Source organism: Haemaphysalis longicornis, unplaced genomic scaffold, assembly GCF_048455015.1.
Source record: "Haemaphysalis longicornis isolate Haplotype H1 unplaced genomic scaffold, Haemaphysalis longicornis Haplotype H1 scaffold_2, whole genome shotgun sequence".
Lineage (NCBI taxonomy): Eukaryota > Metazoa > Arthropoda > Arachnida > Ixodida > Ixodidae > Haemaphysalis > Haemaphysalis longicornis.
In genome coordinates this window covers 43,372,427-43,397,193 of record NW_027526295.1, presented here as the reverse complement: position 1 = coordinate 43,397,193, position 24,767 = coordinate 43,372,427, and the positions used below count along the sequence as shown (strand labels likewise).

The following is a 24,767-nucleotide window of genomic DNA, read 5'->3' as shown; positions in this document are numbered from 1 at the left end:
GTGTGGCAATAAATATATGGGAGAGCCCTTCGTCATGTAGAGATCATAAGCAAGCTATATACGATGATAGTGAAAATGTTGATGATGATGGTTATGACGAGGATAACCTATCGCATATTAACGCATTCATACGCTACTGAGAGGCTACCTAAAAACAAAAGCAATAGTTTCTCAGAATCACCAGTGCCGCCCATGATATCAAAGTGAGGGTGTTCTCATGTTTTTGCAGTGTAAGTGCGGTCAACCAGGGCCACCTGGGCCACCAGGGCCGCAGGGCCTTCCTGGACTTCCTGCTCTCGGTGAGGACTGAACGAAACATTTTGAAGCAATAGACATCCGTGGAACATTTGCGCTTCACGGCGGACACCCATCCTGCCAGCAAGTTTTTTCACACACATAAACAAGCCCTTGAACATCGATATGACTTGAGTGAGGAATGAGGGCAGAGGGTATCATAAAACCTACTTTATAGGCCATTTTATTGAAATGGCGTCAGCAAATACTTCAACACTGCGTCCCCAACTGTTCGCAATAATTTTTATGAATTTATTATAGGGTCTTTTGGATGTGTCACCATAAATAGCATTTTTCCCGTTATCCAAGTGGAGTGATTCAAACCTTCGTAAAGGTCTCTCTGCCGTAATTTAAATTCCGGAAGAAGCAGCGGCCGACCTGACGACGTTTTCTGCTAGGCTTGGCTGACGGTGAGATAAAAAATGAAGGCTTCAGTCCAGGAGAGCCAGCGCAGTCTTTGAGAACAGGCCTTTAAACGTCACACCAAGGCTATTACTTTTTCCAACAAGACAAAAAAACCTTTTAGCAGATACGCTTTCATATCATCACTCCTTCAACTGCACAGAAACATGCAGACGCTGTAAAATGTATTGTGGACGACTGACCTACTTTTAAGTTTTCAAATGTGTGTGATATACCTAATAACCCTCCAGAATAGCTTCTAAGGCCGAGGTATTGTGGTTGAAATTTCGTTACGCAACATTCAAAGAAATTGAGAAGAAAAACCCACACCCCTGAAAACGCATATATAGCGTTATTTTCAGTAAAATATGGGTACGCTCGTGGAAAAATGATGATATACCGGGTGCGTCAGAGCGTTGAGCTCTTGTTCAGACACGTCGGGGTAACTTTGAACAGTTTACTTGGCACGAAAATTTTATTCTTGCAAATCATTAAATACTCACGAGTGAAAATGTACAACATACCAAAAATATATTTCGAACTAATAATTTTTTTCAAAAATAATAGAAATTAAGATACAAAGAAAGTCAAAGCAAACTACCAGCTATCTTTTGCGATGGCTCAATCGTCCCGCCGGGCAATAAGCGATCTGTCCGACTTGTCTGCTCATGACGCAGTAATAACGTTATCATAAAGTTACCGTTATTGTCATAAGGTTATCCGTTATTGCGTGAGTCCCCGAACACTCGTACAAGGCTGCCGTGCATAGTTCATTCAGCTGGCGAATAAAATTATTCGTGGACTTTTTAAGGTACGTTGGTGCATGTCGCGGTAATTTTACAAAATCAAGAAGAGATCTCACTTCTAGTTGAAAGGTTGAAATGTTTCTTGACACGTCGTCGCACATCGCTGTTATTATTCTCCTGCAACGATTATTATGGTCACTGTGTGTTCTTTCTTTTTGTGCTTGGTTGATACGCGTATGCAGTAAGTTTGTTTTCTTTATTCTGCAATATGTTTCCACCTTAAAACAATAGTCCCGGCAAGTTGTGAATCTTCATTTGAGGATGTACGCTTCTCAGCTGCACCTCGACTAAGAGGGGTGTTGCATAAGAAGGTTACTGAATAATTTAGCCCACGTGGGTATATGCTATATCAAGCGCAGTTTCCGTGAATGGGTGTTCATGGTTCTTACTTTTATCATAAAAACAGCTGTCTCGGTCGGAATGAAAGATACGTCTTCACGTTTAACGTCAATGGGAGCTGTGATCTTTTACGCATGATTGTGGGCATCAGAGTCTGTATAGCGCTTGCCGTTTAATTACAATGTACAGGCGCCTTTGTAAAAAACTGGAACAAGGACTTGTGAATATTACAAAATATTTGTCTTACTCGCTTTTTCACAACCATTGCTTGTTTAGAGAAAGCTTTTTCTATTAGAGAGGACTCCTTTAAACGCACACCAATGCTGACAGGCAGTTTCCGGAAGAAGAAATTCCTGTAAATTTACGACACCATGGTCCAGTTATTTTGACGGCACCTGTAGATTCTAGTCGGGACGGAAACCTTCTTAGGTACAGCTGAAAGCAAACGTCTTATCGTGTGACATCTTCGCGCAGTAAAGTACAAATAGAAGATATTGTAGAACTAAGGTTTATTGGTTTATAGTAAATGAGAAGGAAACACACAGTGACGTGGAAAATGCGGAGTGGGAAAATCGATTTCAGCGGAGTTTGCTCTGCATGCCTTTATTTCAAGATGGTCTTGCCAGAAATTGCCCATTGAATTGAGAACATTGCCCATCTGACAAAAGCAGCCTGGTTTAGTGAAGCCTAGGTGGCACCACTTTTACATAAGACCCGATTGCATTGTGTGCCATGCAGCCGAAGGAGCGAACGCTCCCTCCGCTCATATGAAAAGGGCAACATAAATGTTTTGGGCCACGCGCTGGCGTCAAAACCAACCTATTTTGAAGCATGCTTCCGGGCAACATTACTTGCTAATGTTGCAAACATTAGGGATGAAGCACTGCTCGATGCACTGCCCCGGCTGCTCGATGCATGCATGTGTGAAAAAAATTCAGCCAGGAAGTGCAGTGACACCTTCGAGTCTTCAGGGGACCACTCTGAATACGGCCTCGACGCGGCGCTGTCCACTGGAGCCGTGCTGGTAAGGCACACAACAGCCTGGCGAGATGCGGCGTCGTTCCACAAGTCGTCTTCTGCCTTGCCCGTCGGAAGCCTGGCGGTCATCATCGAGTCCGACGAGCTTCTGGTTAAACTCTCCCAGGGATGGAGGAAGCTCATGGTAAGACAGATGTAACGCAGCAGATACCTTATGCAAGACCAATCCTCATTTTGGTGTTTCGGGGTGTAATGCGGCCACTGAGAGTGGAATGAACAAATGAATGAATGATTTGTTAGCGCGACCACGAATGCTGAGTGATATTTGTGCTGGCCAACGGAGCAAGAAGAAAATAGAAAGCAGAAATGCCAAGGCTTACTAGAACGCGATGTAAACAGGTCATATTTCAATAAAATAAAGCTGAAAACTGATTACGATGAATGGAAACTATACACATTGCCACGCACAGAATATTCGGCGAGCAATCAGGCTTTTGCGCCAGTTACCAGGTGTGGTGATACTGGCACGAACACGAATACGCAAAAACGTTGCATGTTCCACAGCAATACACGAGGAAAAAAAATCTTTTTTATGTTGTGCAGTCTTCTGAGCTCGAATGTAATTCATTTTGGATTCAAGGGCAGAAAAGACGTCAATTACGTCCAGATCAGTCCCGCTACCGTTGATTTATATAATGAGAATGACATTGTAATTGTACCAGTTTCTCACAACACCAAATGTTGCAACGTGATACACAGGATATTCACGTTCGCTGCTGAAGGAAAGGCTTCCCCAGGAGTTTCCAATCACTCCTGTCACTGGTCTTTGGGCTCCCACTGACGCGCTTGGCGTCTGTCCGTATCAAGTGGACATATATTAAATATAACCTTTTCCGAATTCCAGAATTTACAATAAAGCCCGCGAGAACACAAAACTCCCTTATAGTCAGGCCCTCAAAGTGGTGCTAGGCGTAATATAGTATACTCAAACCAGCTATTAGACAAAATTGATTTCCCAGCACCAAAAACTTTGAAGTGTGGCTCTCATGTCTTTCAAAATATTAGCTGTTGCTTAAGAAGGAGAACGATTAACTGCTAACAACCTGCTCAAATATTTAAAGTAAACTGGTCTGGTGGCTGGATATTGCATGCGCGAAACTTGCCCTTGAAGACAATGCTACGAAGTGACAATGAACAAAAAGGGCAATAGGGCCACCTCGGAAGAATGACAACGCCAAAATAAGAAACTGTAGTCTTGAAACGTCAGAAAAGCCTCTAGGTGTGTTCGCATTATATGTTTTAGGGATTACAAGGACATCACCAAACCCAACTGCGGATTCGAGAAGACATAAATTCGTTCTTATGTATTCGGAGATTAACAATACTTATCTTAGCCATTGTCAGATAATATCCAAACGTATTCAGTGCACTAATAATTTGGAACTTAAGAATAACCAAATGAAACGGCCATGACTTCTTAAAAAATTTTGCGATGTCAGCTAGTCTAATAAGTCGCATGATCGCATAATGGCTGCGCTTTTCATTGTTGTAGAGAAGATTTGGCTGTCCTTTACCCAAGATAACTCTTGGGGTGGCAAGAAAGTCACGGTTCTACTTGGTGAAATTTTCAGATGGAAATTGTTTTGGCAACGAATCTGATAACAGGAAGATTATTATTATTAATATAAATTATAATAATCACTTCAACATCCACGTTAATATCTAAACGCGCGTTTCCTTACTCCCTTGCAGGTGGGCGCCCCACCAACATGGGCACATGGAATCAACTTGTAACTGGTTGAGGCAGGAATCAGAGCAAATAAACTTTTATGGCTGTGGCTTGTCTTGAAAGATGTGCGTTTTTTCAAGCACACTGCAGGAAATCACAAAAAGGAATAAAACCTCAAGAGTTGGATGTAATGCGCAAGCTCTAGTACACTGCACGTCTTATTCGTCAGATCTCTCTGGTGCTTTTCACCCTGTGGGACCACACGCACCTCCTGAAGAAACGGAGCGTCTAGACATCGATGCCTAATCCTATGTTTAGCTCTTTTTGGTTTCACCAAAGCAATTTGTAGCCGTTAGGGCAACGGGCCGCTGTGTTGTATCACAATAAAATCGATGTGCGTTTTTTCTTCAATACTGTAGAACTGCAAACAAACAACCATTGCCATTAATAAGCAAACACACTTTTACTCGCGATGAACATGCCGCTGGGTTTTATAAGTTTTTACGAGGGAAGAACAGATTGCTTTTTTATCTCATTTAATGTACTTTTATAAAATCGGGCCTCAGTCTATCTGAGACAGGTGCACACGGCATTATCGTTACAAGTGAAAAAGGTTATCAACACAAAATAAAAAATACAGGCATGTAAAATTACCTGCGCATCTTGTTTGGGCTGGCGCGCCAATAATGTGTGTTACTTTCCACACAGCAAGCCCCCGACGGAGACCACCACCCTGTATGCTTTTGGTCCACAACTTCCTCGAAATGAACGCACTCGTACCATGACTTCAGCCGAGACGTTGACATGATAACTTCCTGTGTTTGGGTAACTCATGGCTGGAAAAGCAAATTCGTTCGGACATTCTCGATGTTTGCAAGAAGTGTTTATTCATTGAAGAAGAACGTTCTGCTACCAATGGCATAAGAAGCATTTCATTTCGAAAAAGGGCATCGGACAGTCAAGAGGGCAGGGAAATTAAAACACGATTAAAAAAAAACCAAAGGGAGAAAATGAAAAGGACAACGCTATTTAAACAAATATGTAACTTTCGGGACGCACGGAGCGAGCTGTTTCAGTACTCGCGATGATTTTATTCATTCGTGTTTTCCTTGCGAGGCAACTGAAAATAGTTGATGGTCCTAGAGACAGTGAATGCTGCAGTAATATAATCATAGTGCATTGCTTGCGACAAAAATAGCGGGCGCACTTAAGCCTGCCTGATTTCATTAAAACCAAATGCTGTGTGATAGTGATCGTTGCCAAAGCCCGCCCACTGAGCTTCGGCTTTTTGGCTGTGCCTGTGTTGTTTGCCGCAATTGGCAGACGGCGAAGCTGGCGTAACGCCCTAAGTCGAGACCCTTTCTACAAGGATATACGGCGCGACTCAGACGTTTCGTATTGATTCATTCCTATGACCAAAGAATGGGGGCGGCGCTAGGTAGCTCAGACCCGGAGATTGAGAAAAGTCTAACGGGACGGGCCGCTTTGGTCACGGGGAGCTGAAACTATCAGCCACCGACACCTCCTTATTGTGATTTGCAAGAAAGTTTTCTTTTCTCTCTCTTCCTCTCTCCGACACCTCTGAAGAACACAAAGCAGACTACGACTTCTGCTGGAGTGATGGGGAGCCAAAGTAGTGCGAGCTCGTGCAACAATTATGCTCCGGTTGTTATGTGTTTTTTTGTTTTAGTTTCAGAATTATTGTTGTGTGAGTCAGTTGTGTAGCATCCCAATTGTGGTTTTATCCCGTGGAGTTTGTTGTCTGTTTGGTGACTCCAGCGTAGTTACCATGTGTTACGAAGCCGTTGTCTAATGTGTGCCTTTAGGGCGGTGTAAGGTACTGTTGTAATGTCAACTGTAGTCATGAGAGCAGCAGCACCCACCATTTGATCGGCGGCCTCATTGCCAGGGATTCCACAGTGCCCTGGTACCCAGCATATAGGTATTTGAAGATTAGGGGCATATGCAGTCATTAGTACCGTGAAAAGAGCATTGATGACATAGTTTCTAGATGACTTTCCTGGTGACAGTGCCTGTATAACGCTTAGAGAATGTGTGTACTCGAAGGAGTTGCGAATTTTATGTTTGACGATGTGATTTGAAACGAGTAAGATGCCATACGCTTATGCCGTGTAAATACTGCTATGGAAATTCATTGTTTTGCTAACTCTGAAATTTGGTCCCTGCGCTGCACAAGAGACAGTGAAGCAGTGTTAGACGCATCGCTGAAGAATTCTGCGCACCTGTATTTGTCCTGTAGGAACAGGAAGTGCTGAAAAATCGCACTCCTGTGTACCCTATTTTTTTCTACTAGTGTGAATGACAGGTCGCATGATACCGGACGAAGGTGCCATGGTGGAATAAAATTATGAATGAGTGTCTTGTGCGTGTTTGACAGAGGGACCTTGAGTGCAGAAACCTCCTCCCTAACTCTGAGAGAGAAAGGTAAGGAGATAGATGGCCTGTTCAAAAAGAGTTGTAAATTTGATGTATCGTTCATGATAGGATTAAAAAGCTGGTTGGTGAGAGCTACTATCTTAGATGCATACAGCAAATCAACATACTCCCGCTGATGCCCCAGGCACCATTGTCACACTCAAAATACAGACTCTCGACAGGGATAGTGCGAAAAACACCGCATGAGATGCGAAGGCCAAGATGCAGCACTGTGTCGAGCATTTTCAGTGCTGTCTTTGTCGGCGACCTATACACGACACTGCCGTAGTCCAGCCAAGACCCTACCAAGGCAATGTAAAGGCGCAGCAGGAGCTCTTTGTCAGTCCCATAAGATTGGTGTGAGAGGACCTTAAGGACGTTCATTGTCTTTAAGCATTTGCATTTGAGCTGTTTGGTATGCGGTATTAATGTAAGCTTTTCATCGAATAAAATACCTAAAAACTTCTGCTCCTTGTTCACAGGAATCGGCACGTTCTCGAAAGGTATATCTGGGTCCGGGTAGAGCCCACGCTTCCCGTAGAACACAACACAAGAGCTCTTTCCGGGATTAATTTTAAAACTATTCTTGTCAGCCCAGCTGGAAAGTTTGTTGACACCAAGCTGGACTTGACGTTCGCAGATAGACATATTATGCGACCTAAAGGATATCTGCACGTCGTCTACATACCTGGAATTAGAGATTGTAGGTGGCAATGCCTTTCTAAGAGAGTTCATCTTTACTATGAAGAGAGAGCAGCTCAACACGCCACCCTGGGGTACGCCATTTTCTTGTACGTGAACCTTTGAGAGTGCACAACCAGCTCCCACTCGAAACATTCTCTCCGACAAGTAACCAACAAGCGCATTTAACATGTTACCAGAAACACCGAATGACTTGAGGTCACTAAGGATCCTACAACGCCAAGCGGTGTCCTAGGCCTTCTCGACGTCGAAAAACACACCTAAACAATACTGCTTATGGACGAAGGCATCCTTGATGTACGAGTCAAGTGCGCTGAGTTGATCGTTTGTCAATCGCCCCAATCTGACGCTTGCCTGGCAGCTCTCGTGAAGTTCGTTGTAATCAAGGAAGTACACGAGACCGCGATTTATCATCTTATCGAGAAGCTTGCACAGGCAGCTCGTCAGGGCTATAGGACGATAACTTGAGGTGGACGACGGGTCCTTTCCCTCCATCAAGAAAGCCACTACTATGGCCTCCGTCCAAGTGTGTGGAATGTGCCCCGAAAGCCATATTCTATACCTATAAAAAGAAGTGCCCGACTGACTGACTGACTGACCGACTGACTTATCAACGCCCATCCAAAACTGTTAGATCTAGAGACTTGAAATTTCGCGAGTATAGTTGCGTCATTGAGTAGGTGCTTACTAAGGCGGGTTTTTCAGAAATTGCATTCCTTACCTAGAAAAAGGGCGAAATTGTGGTTTCGCGAATTCAGGATTTTCTCTGTCACCTATTCACATATCGAAGCGCTTTTGGTGATGTGTGTAGCCCTTAAGAAAATTAAAAAGTAGTTTTTGGATTTCACCCTAACCTACACTAGCAAGGTCATTCCGCATTCCGGAAATAAAATGGTGTGCCTAAAGATTCTCAAATATATCTTTCACTGATTCAGTTATCATACTGATTTTTGCTAGCATATGTTACTCATAGAAATGCACACAACCGTTGTTAAGGGATTTCGCGCTGCGACACCGCTAACAGGGCCAAATTGTTTTTTACAAATGACATGGCTGATGAGCCAAAAAGGCCTAACAGGTTATGTACACGTCTAGCCAAACTGCTCTTTCAAACGGCTACATATTGCAAGGGCACATTCTGATTACGGTGTTGGAGGTCAACATGTTTGAAAATTTTAAAAATTCCACCATAAAGAGAGTGAAAAGCGGCAAAATAGTTTTTCAGATATTAATTTTTTTTACCGCCCGCCAAATTAGATATCGAACTGGTTTTTCTTGAAATAGGTAACTTAATCAGGTATCTAAACACTGCTCTACGACGTTTTTCAATGACACTTTCCTAATAGAGGCAAGCAGGATTTAGGGGAAACACTGTGGTTTTACACATTCGTAAATACCCACACAGCCAGTTGATATCCCCATTCGTTTTTTCTTAAAAATGCTGCCCATTTAATTGCCCACAAACCACTTTCAGGATTTTGTCCTAACATGCGGATAAGAAGGCCAGCACGCATCTTCCGTAGGAGCCGGTGTCATCTATACCTATAAAATGAAGTGCCCGACTGACTGACTGACTGACTGACTGACTGAGTCATCAACGCCCAGCGAAAACTGCTGCATCTAGAAACTTGCAATTTCGGGAGTAAATTTGCGACATTGCGTAGAGGCTCACTAAGGGAGGGGAATTTCGGAAATTGTAATTCTAACCAAGGGAAAAGGAGAAATTGTGTTTTCCTAAATACGTGATTACCTGCTTCCCCAGTTCACATTTTAAGTGCTTTTTGCTGATACTTGTAGCCCTCAAGAATATCTAAAAAATAGTTTTTGGATTTCACCCTAACCAACACTATCGAGGTGATTCGGCATTCCGGAAGAAAAATTGGTGTACCTAAAGATTCTGAAATAAATCTTTCACCGATTTATTTTTCCCAGTGATTTTTGCTACCATATGCTGCTCATACAAATGCAGAGAATAGTATTTAAGGATTTCGGCCTGCGACGCCGCTAAAGGGGCCAAATAGTTTTTTACAAATGACACGGCTGTCGAGCCAAAAAGGCGTAGCAGGTGATGTCCACGCCTATTCAAACAGTTCTTTCAAACGGCTTCACATTTCATGAGCGCATTGTAATTACGGTGTTGGAGGTGAATGTTGCTGAAAATGTTATAAATTCCACCATGGGGAGAGTAAAAAGCAGTCAAATAGTTTAGATATTATTTTTTTACGCACGCCATTTGAGATATTGAACTGGGTTTTGTTGAGGTAGGTAACTTACTGAGGTATCTAAGCACTGTTCTACAACATTATTCCATGACCCCCACCCAATAGAAGCAAGAAGGATTTCCTGCAAACACTGTGTTTTTACACATTCATCAATGAGCACTCAGGGAGTTGATATATCGCATTTGTTTTTCCTTGAAAATTCTGCCCACACAAATGCCCAAAAATCAATTCCAGGATTTTGTCCTAACATGCGGACAAGAACACAAGCGAGGTTTTTTAATTCACACCCATCTGGACGTAGAATTCAGTTGAATTTTCCCGCGTAGCGCTCGCCATCTGTTGGCACTTTCTGCAACCACGCGCCTGCCGTAGGTGCCCTGTCATTTATCATAGATCTGAAAGTGAAGATGGACCGGTAAAAAGCGCAAACGGCAGCGCTCGCCATCTGTTGGGACTTCCTGGAACCTCGCGCCTCCCGTACGGAGCCCGTGTTATTTATTATAAAACTGTACCGATGAGCACCGTTCATATCTGCTGAGATGGCGCTTCCCATGAGGAAGAATGGTCGGCATCGGTTTCGTAAATGAGATCTGCCTCAGAGATCACACCCTGAGAGTGGTTGAGGCTGCGGTGGGACGCGACCCTGATCTCCAGATCTGCCCTGCGGGTTTGTTTCAGGAGGATTGTGGATTTCTGCTAAGTTTTTACCTCAACTAGCACTTCGCCTGTTCGTAGTTTTTTCGCCTCGAAAGATTTGCCAAGGATTCCTTCAAGGATCTTGGAGACGAGGAATACAGACTGGTACAGACTGGGAGGATACGGGTTTCGATTTATCTACTGAATCAAGGACCGAAAAACAGGGATAGTTATCAGGTTTCGGAATGTCAATGGTTTGTACGGATGGGAAGAAAACTTCGGTGCGGCCCCTTTTCAGGGACAGATCATGTTTTGAGGGGTTTTTGGTTTATCCATACAGCATAGGAAAAAGCAGGGGAGGGGTACTTTCTTCGTCCGCCTTACCTTGATAGCTGAACAGGTGCCGGAGCTCCATGCTTGGTAAACAAATAGGGAGCCCATCTGCCGGAGCTTGACCTGGGCTATCATAGCCACCGTTCGTGGTTTCTCACCCTCCACCATTAAACATATCGCCCCGGTTGGATACAGCTTATGTTTGGGGCCTTGGGGTCCGCGGTGTCGCCAATACCATCACCAAGATTACTCAACGTGCCCGTTACCTAGATTACTCGAGTGCTTCTGTCGTTCCTACATCCCGCCTGCCAGCAAGAAGTTTGCTTCGTAGTAAACTGAATATTACGTTCGTGTCTCTCCGCATAAAATGAGGGGAAATAAGCAGTCCACAATAATGAGCACAAGTGCGCGCGTGTGCGTGTTGGTTATGTGTTGTCACTTGCCCATTTAACACAATAAGATCGTGCACACGGGTGCGACCGCACTCCAAAAAATGAAGTCCGTACGGATTATTTTCACGAAATCATTCGCGTGTCACAGAATTGACCCATTTCTGACTCTTAAGGCGAGGGTCACTAGACTCTCATTAAAAGGAAGTCCTGGGACTCTCACTCCGAGGGTCGTGACCAAGATTCCAAAGAGAGTACACAAGACTCCATGTTAAGTACCCACTATGAATACAAAGCTGTGAATAAAGGAAGTCCAGTTGGCTAGTCGTGACCCCAGCAGTGAGAGTCCTTATGACTCTTTTTCAAAGAAACCCGAGACTTAATCATACAATGCAGGATTCTGTATGACCTAGTCATCACTCGAAATCGGCGTACAACGGGAGTTCAGTTGAATATTCTATGCCTCTAGTAAAAAGCGTTGCCCTAACTATTTCGGAGAGTCCCGGAACTCCATCGGACAGAGTCGAGAAGGGGTAGTCATTTAAACTATAAATCGATGAACAAAGGGTGTCTTGTTGACTTTTTTGTGACCTCTGTAATGGGGGTCGCCAGAATCTTTATGAAGAGAGTTTCATTACGCGAAAAGATCAGGAGGGAGTATGGGAGATTGCATCAGATGCAATTGCTGCGATTCTAAAAGGTATGTCATGCACGCATGCGAGCAAGATCAATGCCAGGAACAACTATCTTTTATCTATAACAAATTCCAAGCATAATCATCATTACCAACAGCCCAGTAGGACCACTGCAGGATGAATGGCTCTCTCATCAAACTCCAACCGGTCCTGTCCCGTGCCCATCGAGTTCATTTTTTGCCTCCGAAATTTCTTATTTTGACCCTCCATCGATTCATTGGCCTTGATCTTTTTCTACATCCATGCCTCGGTGTCATCTTTGTTGCACTGTTAGTCCACCTATTATCAATTCGCGTAAGTACGTGGCTAACCCAAGTGAATTTCGTTTTCTTTACTTGAATTGATATCTTCTACTCTAGTTTGTTTTCTGATGGAGGTAGCTTGTTTCCTGCCTTTAAGTGTTACTCCGATCACCATGCGTTCCATGACCCGTTGAGCCGATCTACGTTTGCTTTCAATATTCTAAAGCAAGGCGCCAAGTTTGCGCTTTATATGTCACCATTGGCAGGGCGCAATAGTTGTATATTTTCCTTCTCTGTGACAGAGGCAGCTTACGTTTAATTATTCGGAACTGTTTGGTGGATGCACCCCGGCCCATACCAATTCGGCGCCGGATTTCCTTCTGGTGTTTGAGATCAGCGCAGATGACTGCAACGACTAAGTTGTACTCTTCTACTTGTTCGAGAATTTCCTTACATATGCTGAACTGGGTGCTTTGGGCGTGTTTATTTATCTTTACTTTGGATTTACTGAGATTGATTTTGTCTCACGGCTGGCTTTCTGTATTAAATTCCTCAAGCGTTTCTTGCAGGTGGTCTGCAGACTCGCTTACAAGACAATGTCGTCAGCAAAACCCACATGGCTCACGTATTCCCCATTTATTCGTAATCCCGTGTTTTACCAGTCACGCTTCCTAAATACCCTTTCCAGATATGCTGTGAAAAGTTTTGGCTCAGATGGTATCCCCCTGTTGTACTTCTTACGGATCGGTAATTTGTCGCTTGGCTTGTGAAGGATTATTCGGCCTGTACATCCTTCATATACGTCGTCTAAGAGTGTTAGGTTTGTCTCTTCTATTCCTTGGACTTTGAAGGCTTCCAGTACTGCTGCGCTGTTTACTGAATCAACCGCTTTTTCGTAGCCTGTAAATGTCAAGTAAAAGGATTTATTATGCTTGCTGCATTTTTCGATTACTTGATTGATGACGTGGATGTGATAAAAATTTAAACAATATAAATTTAACTGTCCTCATCCATTATAGATGACTCAATGAGCATGCAAATTGTCAAGTTAAAAACAAGATTGTGACAGGTAACCTTGGAAACTATTTGTAATAAAATATAAGCCAATGATTTTTATGATCAGTATTGGTAAAAAAGTTACAAGATCACAACTGACATGAATAAAAGTTTGACCTTCATTGAATTTCAAAAATACCATATCTGAACTTTTTATGCATTCAAAATACAATTGAAGGTAAATACAAATTGAGTAAATTGAAGTGAAATATAATGTTAATACTTGCTGCTTGTGCTTCGCACAGTGCAAAATAGTATGTTACTATTGTCGCGTGGGTATTTAGTTAAGATTAGCAATCACCTGTTTGAAGTGTGTACTTGGTACAATGTCCGGGTGAGGAATACGTGCCTTGTTCCTTGGTCAGCAGGTAGCACGACGACGACGACAAACGCGGTGCTTGTGCTCTCGTGTTTGACTTTTTTGACTTGCGATAGAATACCCGTTGGCATAAAAATAACCCATTTATAGATATAGATGAGCACCAGGCTCTTAGAGGAAGGTGACGAGGGAGTGGTGGTGGGGTACCCAAAACCCTCGCTGGAGGTCGGGGGCCCTTGCAGGATGGAGGCCTCCGCCTCTAAGGTGGTGACTTCTGGCTGAGCCAAGTGGAGGACAAACGCATAATAGAGGCTCGGCATCAGCTTGTTCGGCAGGAGCTGTGCAGAAGAGTGATTGAAGAGGGCATTGTAGCGTGGTGGCCATGTTCGGGTCACAGCAGGTGAAAGCCATTCTAGCTTGAAGACTGCGGGGTAAAATCCTTTTCCACCGAACGAGTCTACATGGGAGGTCCATGCTACATGGTGGGATGAGGGCACGTGTGGCACGACGCAGGTTGTTCTTCTGTTGAAGAATGTTTTTTAGTGAACCGGTTGTTAGTATTGGCATTGGCTGAGGAGTAGACGTAGAGTGACAAGCCCTAGCCGCTGCAATGCAAGCGGGGAGCGTATTCTGCCGAACCCACAACAGCCGGAGAGGGCAGGGGTACGTGTCTAGTAGGGTGTGGATGCCCCTTGAAATAGTGCTATTGTTGCATACTCGGCGTAAATCCCGTATCACCACCGTGGAGCGCGTAAAAAGATGCTTGATGGAACCCGCAGGGGCGCGCTGTAGGACCGGTGTTAGTGGTTAGTGCCTGTGGGCCATCCTGGATAGCTGCCAGCTCCGCCAGTCAAGATGGCAGGGTGCGAATGGCTTGGTAGTGGCAAGTTTCAGAGGCGTCTGGGCAGATGGGACACTGCGTCACTGAAGAGAAAACGGCATCCTGGGCCCCAGCGTCCACGAAGGCCTTTGCCAGCTAGCTCGTACTGGGTCTCAGCCGTCAGCTGTGTTTCTCTCGCACCTCGTTTTCCGGTCGATCGAATATGAAGTCGAGTCAGTGGTCGATTATCGGTAACCTGGTGATGCAGTCATGGAGGCGTCGTTACAAGGCGACCTGGGGAAGCAGGTAGGGAACAACCCATGTAAATAGCTAGCCGCTGCTTCCGCAACAAAAGTAGGTTTGCGCATACGGGCTGAGCGACGTTGTTCAACCATATCGTCAAGCGTGTTCAGCTGAACCTTAGCCTGGAGAGAGGCTACCAGGGTCATTCTGGGGAGGCAGGGGATGAAGGGCATTGCGGCTTTTTCATAACGTCAAGTGGGGCCCACTCGTCTGGGACATGTACTGGAACTGCGCCTGACAACCAGTCGATGCTGCAATACTGACCTCACCAAGAAACGAGCCATTTTGGAGCAGGACCCACCCGACTTCTTCGAGATGCATCGAATCAGGTGAAGCATCTGGCCGTATTTTGATCGGGCAGATGAACGTTACATGGCAGTTGACCCAAATTCAGAAATTTTCAACCGTAGCACGCGAAGAGATGTGTCAGTGGTTACGGGTTGGCCGGAGAGTTGGAGTAGGAGGTAAGAGATAGCCAGTTTACGGCGGCCCCAAGCACTGGCTGCAGGCAGAACGGCTGTTGTTCCACTGAAAGTGTCAGTCCAGCGCATTGACATCGCTCCTGAATGTCTGTGAAAGCTTGTTGAAGGTTCACGGTTTGCCAATGCAGGTTTTGGTGGATGGTCCATACCGCGCTTTATTCGGTCCGCCATCTTCGCTGAGACCTGACCTGCTGCATCACCTGTCCATGTTAAGCGCTGCCTCTAATAAATAGGTAAATCGTAGAACTGACTTTGCCTGCGTCTGTCGGAATGCAACAATATAACAAAAAATGTCGCCTAATGCACGCCGAAGTTAGATGTGTGATGCATTGTGGCATAGTAGGCGGCTCGGAATCAATTTCAACCACCTGCGGTGTAATAAGCTAACTGGCAGATGAGTAACCTGTAAATCTTTTTCCTTTAGCATTGAAATTTGCGATATTAGAGAGAATACATTGCAACATACATGAAAAAATTTGCAGGCAAACAATTTTGAAAATAAAAACAAAACACGAGCCACTACGTAGTGAACACGCACCCATTAACAGCAATATTGGCAAGAATTCCAATGAACGCTGTCTTACCAGTTAGGACTGAATCGCATATTAAATATAAATTATATTTTGTGCAAGGGTACCAATTTTGAGCAGGCAAGCAGTCATCTGAATGAGTGGCACAAGGAACACTTGCGGTTTGCGATTTAGCCTAGCAGCTCCTTCGTGTGTATCCACAAGGCTTGAGTGTGCTCCCAAATTGGTTGAAGTATAGAACTGCTGAGCAGTACGTTGGCTCAACCATATGGAAACAATCTGAAGTCAGCCACAAATACTTGAGATTTACTTTTTAGAAGAAATAGAAATCTCGACGAGCAATTCTTTAACTCGTGACAGTCATGCAGCTTGGCTGTGGGCCCAAGTATTTTCGAGTTAGGGGTTTATTTGTGCATACTGCATATGTGTATTGTTTTCATTATGTTCCTTCTGGTTGCAGAGCAATGAACATTTTTGTAGCTAAACAGCAATTGGTTTGTTGCCTTCCCATCCAGACCCAAGCACAGTTTGTTGAAATTCCATTACGTAACAAACCAGCCCAGACTCAGGCTTTCGTAAAAAAACAAAAAATAAGGCTTTTAGGTGCTTTGCTGCATAACGAAATGGCACTACCATGAAGAACGAGACTATTGAGCTTTGTTATCAAACTGTAAAAACCGTTTAGGTATAAAATTTTCCCCGCGTCAGTATGTTATATTTATCATACTCTGCACCACCGTGCGCGAACTGAATTTGTGACTGCACTTGGCGGTGGCTGCTATGGTGACCTAACAGAACCTTACTAATGATGCGCGAGAAGGCCACAGCTTTCAAAGAAAAAGTGATCAATTCAAATATCTGGTAGTGCACAGTCGGCCGCATATTTTACACGAATGGCAAACAGCGTGTTTTGAACTGCCGGGAGCACCACTACGCAACAGTCATCGAGTGCGAGAAAATGCGCTCAGTATGCGAATGGCAGCTGGAAACAACTGGCACAGAGATCGCCTTGCCAGCTTCACAAGTGCCCGAGCGTCACTTAGAAGATGTGCTCGTTATGGAGGCACTTCTACTCTTTTTGCTCACGAATGTGGCCTTGGACCTGCCCAAGCACCACGTCGGAGGTTTCCTGTTGTTGAAACCAGCAATCGCGATAAACATTTTATACTCAGAGTACCTCATTTTCCCCAGTGTCTGAAGTTTTTTAGAAAAGATTTTTCAGAAGCCTCCGCAATGCTTATCACATACATTTTGTCAAATCGGCACTACATGCACCAAACTTTTACGCACCCAAACTGCGGTAGCATAGGGTGGTAGCATAGGGCCGAATCCTGCAAAGCATTGCTGAAACGCGCGAGACCGCATCTGCGGGCAAAAAACATAGAAATGGCCCCACAATGAGTGTGCTCTCTACGCGACAATCAGCCACAGGCCCACCTATCTAGAGTCCTAGCCACCGCAAGCATTCCGATGCAGCATGAACACCCGATGACCATCACGTCGCGACGCTGGGGGAAGTTAAGGCCACGCATTTCATTACTTGTGGGTTACGTTTTTGGCCAACTGTATAGGTCCTTCCATGCCAAACATCTCACAGAATATACTCGACTATTTCCTTTTTAGAATTTAAAATAGCATGTATGTCATGGGATGTGCATGACCTTATATTATTTTGGACGAATGTTGTTTTGGTTGCATACACGTTACAAATCCTAAAAAAGGCATTAAAATACACGTTGTCGAAACAACACAACACATCTACACTTCATGAATATCTGTGTGAAATTTGTACGGTTTTATTTGAAGCTACGACACCATGTCAATGTTAATGCGATTTTGTGCCTACGACATTCTGTTAAATCTAAGAGAATATTTTTAGAATATAAGAAATTCAAATTCTGGGACTTTATGCACGAAGCTACATCTGGTCATGCGGCGCACTGTAGTGGATGGCCGCGGAATATTTTCAGCCACCTGCAAATTCGTGAAAATTGCAACAATCACATTATTTATCATTCTTTCTAGCACCGCTGTACTTTAAAGTTTGGGTGTTTTGAGCATAACGAAATACGTTGCCCCCAAACAGAGGACTACAAGCTAATTTAAACCACCTGGGAGCCTTTAATGGGCTAAAATCCAAGCACATAGGCGTTTTCGTTCTTAGCCTTCTTCAGAGGAAAACATTCGCCAGGGTGGGATAGTACCTGAACTCAGCAGCACGTCAACGTAGCCGCTGAACTACACGGACGAGTCTAGTATTGTTGCCACAGACTTCGTTCCCAGCCCTGTATCAGCACTTCATTCTTTAATGTTTTGAGATGTGCTGGAAAAATGCTCAATGGGTTAAACTAAGGAATATGGCTTGCGACCCCACACCACTTCCACCCTTAATATGCATCAAATAAAAATATAAAAAAATGCGACGGAATTAAAGCAATGTAGCGAGTTTTGATTTTAAAATCATAAATAGTCAGATTTTTATTTTAAATTTGAAAAGGACTTTTGACGATGGGCACATGCATCCTCACAGGCAGGTTTCTTAAAGCAGTGCTGACAACAAATTTTGGTGCCTAATAAGTGATATAATTGGCTTCAGTAGTTTGTACAGGTGCCTGACAGAAATTTTTGCAGTGATCCCAAGCCGGAATCACATAGAAAGTCGATTTTAATTGTCCGAGCCGCGAGCAACCACAAATCGGCAGCACTAGCGAAATCGCTATCGGCGTGACGACACATTGTCCGGCGTGCCTGGCCAGTTCAGTGTGACGTCATATAGTCGTTTTCGGAAGCGGAAACGATGGCCTGCGCTGCTGTTGTCGGTGGTCTTCGTTCCGGCAGGAGGCGTGGGTGTACCGTGTACCTCTGTGAGCAATGCTTGTACATTTTTGCTCTTCAGTTCGTGGCCGGCGCATGGTGTTTCCTTGCACTGGTGCCGACAACTCCGTGATGTCTTATCTGAGCGGCCTGTGCGCGTCGCCGAGCTTGCCAAAGTTATGCTATGGCAAGCTCGCGGAATGCGAAGTATTGCCCAATGGATGCCTGTCGACGACGACGACGCCAAGATGCATTATTTTACACGTGACGACATGCAGCGCGAAACGTGGACTGAGTTCGTGCGTGGCGGCGGCCGCAAGAACTGTCGCCGAAGGGCGTTGCTCGGGTCAGCTTGGGTGTTGCAAACTTTAGGCTTATCATCGTGGCGAATATTTGATCGCCACTATCTGTACAACTGTGAATCACCTTCCCTTAGACATTTTTTTCACCATACCCTCATCCCCTTTTTCGCATGTGGAACTTTATTTTGGCGATAATTGCCGTTTGAGTGACCGGTGACCAAGACATCTGCCGTGGCCTATTTTGATTCCACCGCGCAGGTGTCGCCATCTTTCAGCCGCTCGCCGCACCGCGGTGCCGGCAGTGCTGGGTGAGAGCGCCAAAACTCCGCGGCTGGTCAGCGTAGGCTTACCATCGTGGCAAATAGCTGATCGCCGCTTTTAAATTCAGCACGGATAACAACCCCTAGCACAATTTTTCGCAGACTAACATCTATTGTCTCGCATGTGGAAGTTCTTTTTCGCGATTAGATTGATTGGAAGAGTGGTCACAAGCTGTTGCTACCATGGACTGCGCCGGTTCGAGCCGCAGCGATATTAAAAACCGGACGACGGCAAAGACGTCGCCGGCCTAATCAACTGGCCAAATAAAGTTGTTCTGTCTGTCTGTCTGTCTGTCTGTCTGTCTGTCTGTCTGTCTGTCTGTCTGTCTGTCTGTCTGTCTGTCGGGTGGCAGCGACTCATCCGAGTCTGTCGATTTAGACGACATGTCGACTGGGCGGGCGAGTGCGGACCATGTGCAATCGTAGCAGATGATAGAACACACTACAGACGATGCGGTAAACGTCCTTGACGTCACCGAAACCATGACGTCCCATTCTCCGTCCTGCATTTGAATGGCCGCTTGGCGCGCAACGACCGAATTTGAAATTGATATGGAATAAATGCGTTATAATTAATTCTGCGTTGGCGGCTGACCACTTTTGGTTCGATTTTTGTAATTACTGGACATCTAGGTATTCTTCACAGTATAAAAACCGAAAGGGAGAAATTCAGTGTCAGTACTCCTTTAAGCATTTATTCACGTGGATAACACACAGGAGGGGCAATGTACTCCACCGAGCCGTTCGGCCCAGTATCCATGCGGGCGTCCAGCCACCAATAGTAATAATGGTCCTGCGGTCAAGTAAATGCTGCCCTCTTCAAAAAGCTGGGAGTGCTTTGGTTCTTCAGTTCGTTTACTAGAAATCACCTACCTGACGCCTAATATTTTGTTTTAACCTAGCAATGTATTCGCTTTACTGTAAGTCATTGAAGAAATCTCTGCTATTTGTGATACGGGAGGTGAGTTCGCTACTGCAGTGGCACGCACAAGACACACGCAGCATTCATTCGAATACAGGTGCTACTGTGTACACCAAGGTGTCGCCCTATGAGTTATCATCGCCACCAAAAAGAGTCTTCATGTCGTCGCTATAGATGACCTAGTGGAGTAATATACAAATACTTACCGTAATATCCCAAATCATCGGCTGTCCACCATCTGCATAATATTGCTTGTCCAAATGACTGAGTGACAGCGTAACAAAAAAGTACCAAGGGCTTAGGAATTCCCCTCCTGAGGACGAACCCCCCCCCCCCCCCCCCGAATGCAATACCGGAAAAAAGAGTAGACGGTTGATCACAACACGGCTTCAAATTGTGCTGTTTTGAAGATGCTCTGATGTGACGCAAGCAGTGTAGTAAGCGAACAGTAAAAATATGTTTTATAAATCGTGCGAGCAAGAAGACGCTCAGTGAATAAATTGAGTTTATCTCTTGTCAAGCCACATTAGATGCAAAAAAAGGTGGATATTTCTTAGCCTTATAAAATCATCCTTTGGCACCAGAGACACCGCCTACTCTATGTTTTATACAAATTGCGCGTTTCTGGAGTGGTTAGGCGATGACTCGGATATTGCGCTTCTTTTTACCCTTTGCTGGATCCACCCTGGGCAAGCTAACTACGTTTCTTGCCACCCGATGTTTGAGTAATTGCCATACCTAATTAAGATTGTAGTGACACAGGAGATTTCCAGGCCATGTCAGTTGCTTTTATTTTGGGCAACCACAGAAGCTACGGATGGTATTGTGTGATACTTGGTGGCAGACGGCACGCCTGCTTCTGCGAATAACGTTTCGTGTGGGCATGTGAACTCATGGATGTCTTCACAATAAACGTATAGTAAGTACCACAAAGAAAGGAAGAACAAAGATGAGGGACCGAGAGACATGGACTTTCAGAAGTTTCTAAAGGAATCCGGCAAAAATTATTATTACGTGACACTGCTTGCATGCTGCTATGCTTAAAGGGACCCTGCAACACTCTTTGAGCAGTGCAAGTAAACTTGCGCTACGCTTAGCTTACACTGCCAGAAATACCTGAACCGCAATACGTGAAATAACTGAACCTAAATACATGAACCACACCCGCACGTGAAGCGGTGAGCGCGCAAATCGCTGCGAAAGACGCGAAAAAACCAACCGCGCTCCCTTCAGTTCTCCTCATTATGCACCCATGGCATGGCCTAAACGATGACATTGAAGCCATGGCTGTCCGATCGGCTGTCACTGGTCAACTTTGCGACTAATTTCTCGCATGTCCTGTGACGATCCGCCATCGTCGGCGCTTTATACGAACCTTTTGTATGCCTTAATTTGTAGGCACAGTTACGCCGTTTTTTTCGTGTTTTGAGTGCGCGAGGAGTTTGAGTGATGAGCCGAATACTTCCCTTTCAGCCAGACCACTCGACAACAGACGTTTATTGCTTCAAAAACACCCTACCTGTCTGAGAGCGTGCGTGCGAGCAGGCGCCCATGCCTTATTTTTTATGGCACCATACCGGAAACAGACCCCTCCATATTCCGGAGAAAAGGAGAAAACTCCCCGGCGTGTGATATATCAGAGGCCGCGGAAAAAAACGCCGCGAGCCGCCCATCCCCTCTCCTGGAGACAGCGCGCAGCTTTCGTCGCGCCGTCCGCCGTCGAGTTGAGAGGGAACGATTATGCGCGATTCCTCATCGCGCGTAGTTTTGGTGACAGTGAACGAATTTTCATAATTCTTGCGGGAGGAGATTGCTGGGACAGTAGACTTTGGCCCAAAATACATTCCTAGTAGTTGCTGGTAAGTGCTGCAGGGGCCCTTTAAGTGTACAAGAACTTTAACTTGGGAAAAAAGTTATTAAGAAAAGACAGCTCTTGCATTTGGCTACTCATTGCAAGGAGTGGAAATTTTCGGCAAGATTTGAAGCCACCATGTGCGGATAGAAACATCAAAAGCAACGAACTAGGGAAGTAGTAGAAATTCATGCAATAAGAAATTACGAAACAAGTTTGTAAGCCAGTCATCCCTCATACACCCAGAAAAAGAAATATTGGACTTGGTTAAGAATCTCTTACGAGACAGAGTAGGAATGTCGGACACGGATCAGGCATGTTTAAATGTTTCTTCCACTGAAAACTATTCTAGCTGCTAGTGGTGCTTTGTTGCTTAATTTTTCAAACTGCCTCCGGGTTTTTCTTGAACCCCTTTTAAAGGTGAATGTGGAACCACTAGCCCCGCTCTCCATTTTGGCTCAGTAATTTCCAATTTATTTATGTAGAAAGTTTAGAACTATTGTTTTTTCTGAAAATATTTTAATATTTATTGTGGCCGCCACAGATATAGCTGCGGCTGATTTCAATTATCACATGGTAACCATCACATCGTCGTTGCTGTCACACCCTTGAAGCTTTGGCAGACATGGCAAAAGTCCCTATTGTTTTCCAATAACGTATTTTACGCACTACAGGGTATGATTCACCCCACCTCCCTTTTGACTCAGCAGCATAGATTTCTCATATGACTTGCAGTTGAACAAACGCATTGTTAGGTGGCCACATACACTCAGAAAGGCCAGTACGCAGACCACAAGTTTGTTGTTAGTTCATTTTTAAAAGGAATTAACGTTTCGCCTACCCTACGGTAGCCTTGGTCACAATAAAGCGTAAGCGTAAATGTTCGCTCTATGTACTATTCACGACGCTGCGCAGGCATCTAGCATAGACCGGCGGCAACGACCGGCTTTATAGATAGCGACAGGCCGTCCAGCAGGCGAAGGCTGCCCTGGCACGCCAGCGGCCCGAAAACGCAACCCCACCTGGGAAGCGTGAGTAGGCCCGGGCCCCAGGCAGGCCTCCGCAACGTAGCGGCCACGTCCTAGCTGCCGGTGATTCCAATAAAGCTGTTCCTCCTCCTCCTCCTAATATATAGCGACCTGCCCATCTTAGCCGGCGGCAATGTAAGCCAGCGTGCCAGCAATTGTCGTGTAGGGACTGCGCGCTCCATCAGGTGGGGGAGTGTAATCCCCAAACTCGCCAGCTTCCCTTCGCTCCCAGTAGGGACCCGTGACTGCTGGTAGGAAAGGTAGCAGTAGTACCAATCAATTCCGATGTGCCCGATCACTACCTACAATACCGGCCAGTAACAAGAATTCACGGTTAAGTCCAGACCCGTTTCTTAGCTATGCAAATGCCAACGTACGCAAGTAAATCATGCTGCCACCATGTCTGCCTGCCTGACCAGCATTCTTTATTTTCGGGCTTTTCCGTTAATTCAAACACGCGGAAACTTCGTGGAATTTAGATTTACGTCAAGAACCTTTATGGTGAAGTGAAAATAGTACATGGGCGTCCAAAAGTTCAGAGGGAAGGCTGGAATTTGTATAACACCGGGGCAGGGCCATTTTGTTCCTGGAAGCGCTGTCATTCTTCCGTGAAAACAATGTTTTTTCAGCGAAGGGGGCACTAATCGACGGCAGCCTTTCAACAGGCTGCGGCGTTTTTACCAAAACTGGAGCGCCTCGCTCGTGGGAGCTGCGTCGGGGTGACCTACAAGCCCAACAAACGTCTAATTTCGGTGTGACAGCCGTCCCCGGTCAGTTCCTGTGGTGAGAACCACGGCTATCTTCGAGATAACTTTGTGTACCGCTGCCACTGTACACAGAAAAAGAAAACATGCCGGATGGGGAGTTTTATTGGGTGTATGTTTGGGTAAATCCTCCAGCAGTACAAAGTTTACTCCTTGAATGTGAACATCTTCGACAGAACTCTGTCTGGTTGGGTTAAACTTAAGAGGCAAATACACCAACCAAGGTCGTTTATTCAAAGCGGTCCCAACGTTTCGGAGCCAACTCGGCTCCTTCATCAGGGGTGACTATGTACGACAAGAAGCAGCGGTTATATACACCATTTTCCATAAGCAGCCGGGAAAGGAGGAAAATACTCTCAAACCAGTTCTCTCGGCGGCCGACCAGCGTTGCCTGAGCGCGCTGGGCTGTTAACATCGCTCGGCGCGGTGTGCTCCGCTGCATAGTTCAGGAGTATTTTGCACCGTGTGCTTAGTTTTTGCGGAACTTTCAACTGTTTTAGCCAATGCTGCGATGCCGTTCATGGCGCAAACGTCGCTTCGTCAGCACTGCGCGGTGGTGGGTTATTGAACAACCAGAGAAAGCGAGAAACAGTCGCTGACAGCACGCATGTGTACGACACTGCCTGGAGAAAATGCAGTGCGGTTGCGGCGTGTTTTTGCGGCATCGCTTCCCAACGCGCACCGAGTTGAGATATCGGTGGATTCCGTTGATAAATCGCAACGACTTTGTACAACGACCAACTCAAGGGTTTGTTGGGTGCACTTGGACGGCAAACAGACGGAGCAAAATCCATTTATCACACGCAAAGCTGCGACAGGGAACGGAACCCCCTGAAATGTTAGAAGCAACTTTATCCTTTACAATACAGCATTGATTGGTTGGTTGATTGATTGATTCATTCATTATGGTGTTTAACGCTCCGACGCTATGGGTGATGAGGCGCGCTGTAGTGGAGGGCTGCGGGTTAATTTTGACCACTTTGGGATCTTTCACGAGCGCCGATACAATACAACATTACACTAACTTCTGGTTCCTTGTAGTCAATTTAAAA

At 45.2% G+C, this 24,767-nt stretch overlaps 1 protein-coding gene and 1 long non-coding RNA gene across 3 annotated transcripts in view; one reads left to right on the top strand and one right to left on the bottom strand.

The window, feature by feature from the left end:
* The window catches only part of LOC144168848 (uncharacterized), a 57,141-nt gene extending 52,182 nt beyond the window's left edge, over window positions 1–4,959 (top strand). For both annotated transcript variants that reach the window (XM_077697834.1, XM_077697835.1), the window contains exons 12-14: window positions 230–299; window positions 2,813–3,003; window positions 4,572–4,959. In XM_077697834.1, coding sequence (XP_077553960.1) covers window positions 230–299; window positions 2,813–3,003; window positions 4,572–4,613 — 303 coding nt within the window. In that variant the 3' untranslated portion in view covers window positions 4,614–4,959. The remainder of the gene's footprint in view (window positions 1–229; window positions 300–2,812; window positions 3,004–4,571) is intronic.
* Window positions 1–24,767, bottom strand: part of LOC144168852 (uncharacterized) — a 223,233-nt gene that overhangs the window by 87,950 nt on the left and 110,516 nt on the right. The gene's annotated exons all lie outside the window — the stretch shown is intronic.